Below are 5,971 nucleotides of genomic sequence, written 5' to 3'. Positions count from 1 at the left end.
GTGAGTCATTATAAGACAACAGAGCCGGAGATTAGCGTCAAATTACAAGATACAAGGCTCGCCGGAAACAAATGATATAGACAATGCGGCTAGCGGCAAGCCATAGGGAACACAGTCCTTGTTCCTGATTAAAGATGCTATTATTTAAGTTACACGAGTATGAACCTTATTGAAAGTTAAAGGAAACTGAACGGTATGATCAAAGTATGTGAGATAAATATAGTCACCTGAAAATGAACGTTAATGAAAGTTATAGGAAAATTAACCTTATGATTAAGATATTGGAAAATGAATCTTATAGCACCGGAAGCTTTGTTGGGGTAAAAAGTCGCTCATAGTGTGTATATTATGAGGTGGAAGAGACAAAAATGGAAGAAGACGAGGAGTAGGAGAAAGACCAGAGAAGGTCAAGATGGGCAAACTGTCTGTCTCACTATTAGTATTACTAGCAGAGCCAGACAGTTGTAATGCAGTTGTTTTTTTTTATGTCCTGGCCTATAGCGCCTGTAGATAACTTGAAGATATTTTACCCATTAGCGGCGCAGGCAATTTTATTCATAGTGGTATCCATATTAGGGCCCATTTCATCACCCAATCGCATCTTTGGTGTAACCACCTAGAACCTGGGTATCATGGTGACAAATAGCTAACTTTAAAACCACTCGACTAAAATGTTTGTGTTATATTTTGACAAAGGAAGATTGGATATGTGTAGGATTGTGACTGTTTTTCTTATTACTTTGAGAGTTACTTGCAGGGTATGTGTAGGATGTGTTCCTCATTGACATATAGTTGCAGGCGCGGTGTAGGATGTATTTTACCAGTGAGGGAAAATTGCTTGATGTGATTTGAATAATGTCAACAATGTAAAATAATCTGAGATATCTGAAGGAATTTAAGTGAAGAGAGAAGGTTGCTTTATCACCGAATGTTAATTGTGTCATGCAATTTGAGTAAAAAATATGATATGACATAATATGAGATTTGAGGTTGGAAATTAAGTGACGAGAGTGATCAAACTTTCATGATTTTCGTGGTTTTTGTTGTCGGAAGGTTGTATAGTGTAAACGTATATAAATGATATAATTATATAGATGATACAATTAAGTAAAGTTTATGAAAACATAAATGCTTTCCCTTGAACCCCAAAACAGTGGTACTGACGACTAGAGACGACAATTGGCCAAGTCTGTGGGACATAATAATATCATACAGTTCAGCGATGGAGTAGCTGTCACATTCCTTCATAATTGTTGGAATATAACCTATTGCCTTTTAAAAGATGATAACAACTTTGGCTCTTATCCACGATACAGGATACACTTAAGTCATAAACACAGCATTAAACGTTGTTGTTAAAGCACCCAAATGGAAGGCAGCATGGCGAGAAGACCAGGGGAAATCCCATCCGGTCCACAAGCTTTATTAACCTTAATCTTGAAATTTTGATTTCATCTTAAACCTCTAAAGACGAGATAGGGTCATTCAGGAAAGAAATTGCTACACTAGCGGTTATGCACAGGGGTAGCGGGGCTTGAGTAGGGTTTAACACTCTCCAAATGAACCGTGAACTCCTCGTCACATGGGCAGCTTACATTGTCTCACTGGAATGCCTCCACACACAAACTTATGAAATTTTCTTTTATTCATAAATATTTTGTTTTTGTTAGTTTTTGAAAATGAAAGCCACAACACAGTATTCAAGTTAATAGATAATGTTGTAAACACTAGGAATAACAACATTAATTTAATCTGTCCCGTATTTAGAACCATATTATTATAAGTTATGGGCCGCAACTCTTCAATAGTCTACTCCTTGATATAGAAAAAAAAGTTATCCTTACAACTGTTACCTTCGATATATACAAGAGAGCAATTAAAGCCTATCTTGTCTCTCAGCAAAATTTGTGATTTATGATGCTTACTTATTTATCTCGTATATTATTTTACTATGATGTTTATTTTCCTACTACTTATGTAACAAAGATGATGTAAATTGATATTTTTGTTCATATTGTATTTCATGCTTCTATCAGACAAATCAATATTGCAGCTTCTTTAATTATTTTTATTATTATTATTATTTAGGCGTGCACTGCTTGAATTCTACTAGCTCTTTGTATAAATTGGAAAACATCCATCAAGGAGCTACGGCTCGACGGACCGTGGCTAATTATTATTATTATTATTTTTCTTAATTTCTTTTATACGACTATGTATTGACACTGATATTAGCAATAAACCATTACTTACTTACTTACTTATTTACTTACACACACACACACACACACACACACACACACACACACACACACACACACACAAAGACGAACCAACACATTAACTTGCCTCTTCCCACGTAGCAACTGGCAAAACATGGATGGTGAAGTTTAAAGCGTCAGCCATTGCCTCCAACATTAATCTGTCACTGCCTGAGTAAACGACTGTTTCCGCTTCCCCTTCTTTCTCCGTCCAGTAGGGTTTATATGGAAGGGCAGTGACATTAACCACGGCGCCGTTGAAGCTGTAAAAGTAATCTAAGAAACAATTCGGTCTTATGAATCCGCGAGTCTGATTTGTCTTTCGATATTTTCAAAATGTTTGAAAAAAAATATGCATGGAAAACTTTCATGAGTTTTTTTTTCTCATGTAATATTCCCTGAAAAGAGTATCTAAATCATGAAAGATTTTCAAGAAAAAAAAATGAAAAGATGGAAAACAACAATAATGTTCATTAAAAATAAAACTTGCCATTACCATTTTCTTATGGAAGAGAGTCAATGATCAAGGGGAAAAAATGTATAAAAAACCCACTTATTGCCGGTTCATAAAGGTTCCAAATAGAAAAAAATCGATATTGGAGGATAAGTAATAAGTATCTTCAAACTTCCTCCTTCAAAGAGTTAAATTCATAGGACGGAGAAAATGCAAAAGTATGAAGGGAGTTAAGAGTTTATCAGAGATGAGATGAATGAGAATGTTTGATAATTCCTACGTTAGAAAAAACATACAGTATATGGATGAGAAAGTGGAGGCATGCAGTTTGGACGATCAAAAGAGAAGTCAGCGTGAAAATGATAAATAATATATGCAGCATTGCGACTATGAGTAAGAGTCGGACCACAGTCAGTTAAAGGGGAGGAGTTAACAAGACGAATAAGCTTATGGTTCCATCCTATCCAAAATAACGGGAAGCGTGGAACACACACCCATGCTTTGCAACAACGGAATAACTCGAATTACATTTATTTTTGTTGTATATCTTTCATCTAATTCCTCTGAATAAAGGAACTTCTTTGACTACTCAACTTCCAAATTGGAGCACATTCTAATTCCCCTTTTTTTTTCGGAAATATTGACTCATGAAAATTTTATTATAGTTCACATCAAGCTTTGTCTTTACTCGCCTTTCACTGACCATCCTGGTGAACGTCGCTATCCTCCATGACCTAGAGTAGCTGGCGCAACGCCCTATTTCTATTCCTGATCGTCTTGCAGATATTCTAACATTTTTTATATTTTCCCTCTGCTTATACTGTTACCATCTTCTCTGTTGAATTTCTCTGATCACAATCTCATATAAATTTGTTATCTTGTCCTATCGCTTATTATAATGTTACGAGTGTGTGTGTGTATGGGTTTGTGTGTTTGAATGTGGCGCGGGCGGGGAGGAGCTGGCGGGAATTGTGTTGTCGGGAGTAGAGTGAGCAGCGAGGGTGGTGGTTGTTGTGACTGAGACCTGCCTTGGCGCCTGTGTGATTCTCGGGGGTTTTGCAAGTGTTTGAGTGCCTGTGCCTGCCTGTCGGCGTGCCTGAGTGTGTCCTGTTTGCCCTGGAGTGTCCTGGTGCCCTGTAAGTGCCTGAGAACTTTGCATTAAAGGAGTTAAAAGGACCTAACGCTTTGTGTTGCCCCCTGCCTGTGTGAGCCTGTCTTGTCTGGCTGGGCTGTCGTGGAACCTTTACTTGCTGACTGGTGGTGTTGTGGTGGAACCTGCTGTCCTGCCTGAAGGTGAGTGGTCGAAGGTACAGTGGGTGTTGTAACATTGGTGTCAGGTGTGGGGTCGACCAGTGGACAAGTGAGTGAGGAGAAAATGGCAGCCAGTGGCACTGGAAAAGACGAGGCAGGCGGAATGGCGGCCGGCGGTGGCGAGCCAGGTAGTGATGAGGGCAGAGACGTTAAGCCCAATCAGCTGGACTTACTTACTGAAATGTTGGCCGCGATGAGACAGGAACAGGCCGGGATGAGACAGGAACAGGCTGAAAGGGCCAGCGAGCAGGCACATAAGTGGGAGGAAATTGTGGAGCACACGAGGCAGCAGGCCCGCCTCATGGAAAGTATGCGGAGCAGCCTTTCGTCTCTGAGAGAGGAGTCGCGGCAGTACACCGACCAGGCCTGCGACAGTGTGAAGAGCGAGCTGTTGCAGAGGGTGCTGGCTCTTGAAGGTAGGGTAGAGGGTTTGAGTGAGGAGGTGGCTGAGACGTCCGGGCAGTCAGGGGGGCGGGTGGCACAGAATGGCGGCGCGGCGGCGGACACTTCACGCGTGTCTGACCTCCTTGACCTGTGGGGTGGAGTGCAGGGACCCATGAGTGTAGCATCCGAGCCAGTGGGTGCTGTAGGAGGCTGGGACGTCTTCGGGAGCCCCGTTGTGAGGCCAGGTAGTGCCGGTCCTGGACCCAGTCACCCTGTCTCTCTGCCCCCCTCCCCTCCTTCCTCCCCTCCCGGTCAGCTGGCTTGTGAGCGGTGCACCCCACAGCAGAGCCCGCAGTCCCCCAGGCGCTCCGTCAGAAGGAAGCCAGCCGAGTATGACGGAAAGGTGGCTTGGGAGGCTTATGTCGCTCAGTTCGAGATGCTGGCGACTGCGCAGGGCTGGAACGACGCAGAGAAGGCCCTGCAGCTGGCGACGGCGCTGCGTGGCCAAGCTGTGGAAGTGCTTGGCCACTTGTCGCCAGCTCAGCGTGCCTCGTATCAGGGTGTGGCTGAGGCGTTGAAGCGGCGCTTTGGACACCACCTTCAGGCTGAGGTGTACCGTGCTCGCCTGAAGAGGAGGACGCGTGGGCGGGACGAGACGCTGTCGCAGCTGGCGCAGGACATGGAGGCGCTGGTAAGGAGGGCGTACCCAGCGGCCCCGGAAGAAATGATTGTGGTGCTGGCTCGCGACTCGTTCGTAGACGCCCTGAATGACCAGCAGTTGCAGATCTACGTCAAGCAGGCGCACCCTGGGGACCTGCAGGTGGCGTTGGCGAGGGCCTTGGAGTTCGAGGCCTTCATGAAGACATCGGGCAGCTCTGCAGCGGCCGCCCAGCCCCGACGGGACCTCCAGGGCCGGAAGGCGACGGTGGAGAAGAAGGCGGCGTCGAGGGAGGCGAGCCCGGATGGGTTCCGTGGCTCCTGCTGGAGTTGTGGCGAGAGGGGGCACAAGCGCAGTCAGTGTTCGAGGGGGCGAAGGACGCGTTCCCTCGACCGGCTGAGCTCCGATGCCTTTCAGCCCTGCTGCAAGGAGTGTGGCAAGTCAGGCCACCGTGGAAGCGCCTGCCCCAAGCCGAAGGAAGTGGCGCAGGCGGGAAACTCCGACAGGCTGGAGAAGGGGGCCAACACCCAGCCGTCGGTCCCCGGGCCCCGTGCTGTGTAAGCTGCCGCCGAACGTCCAGTGCGGTGCAGGTGGAAGGCTCGGTGGATGGTAGATCGTGCCGCCTGACTGTCGACACGGGAGCGGAACGGACCTTGGTGCGGCCAGACATGCTGGCCGTTGATCGACTTCCGGATGCGCCACAGCGGCTGTGTGGCGTCACGGGGCACTGCGTGGAGCTGAAGGGCCCAGTGGAGGTTTTGGTTGGCGTGGGCGGCGTGGTGGAGCGTCTGCCTGTGTTCGTCGCCGACCTGGAGGAACCGTGTCTGCTGGGCCTTGACTACTTACTGCAGAGCAAGGCTTGTGTCGACCTTGGACGGAGGCTGGTAAGGGTGCGCGGTCAAG

General features: G+C 46.3%; 1 protein-coding gene across 1 annotated transcript; it reads left to right on the top strand.

Moving 5' to 3' along the window:
• Positions 1-3,621: 3,621 nt before the first annotated feature.
• LOC123510945 lies at positions 3,622-5,767 on the top strand. The gene has a single exon (XM_045266468.1). The coding sequence runs from the start codon at positions 4,091-4,093 to the stop codon at positions 5,627-5,629; it is 1,539 nt and encodes a 512-aa protein (XP_045122403.1). The 5' UTR covers positions 3,622-4,090; the 3' UTR covers positions 5,630-5,767.
• The last annotated feature ends 204 nt before the right edge of the window (positions 5,768-5,971 follow it).

This window comes from Portunus trituberculatus, chromosome 30 (genome assembly GCF_017591435.1).
Source record: "Portunus trituberculatus isolate SZX2019 chromosome 30, ASM1759143v1, whole genome shotgun sequence".
Classification (NCBI taxonomy): Eukaryota; Metazoa; Arthropoda; class Malacostraca; order Decapoda; family Portunidae; genus Portunus; species Portunus trituberculatus.
This window is presented reverse-complemented; position numbering and strand designations above follow the sequence as displayed.

Bases quoted from the DNA above. Each gene is read 5' to 3' on its own strand.
- LOC123510945 (XM_045266468.1), top strand. From the start codon at position 4,091: ATGGCAGCCAGTGGCACTGGAAAAGACGAGGCAGGCGGAATGGCGGCC.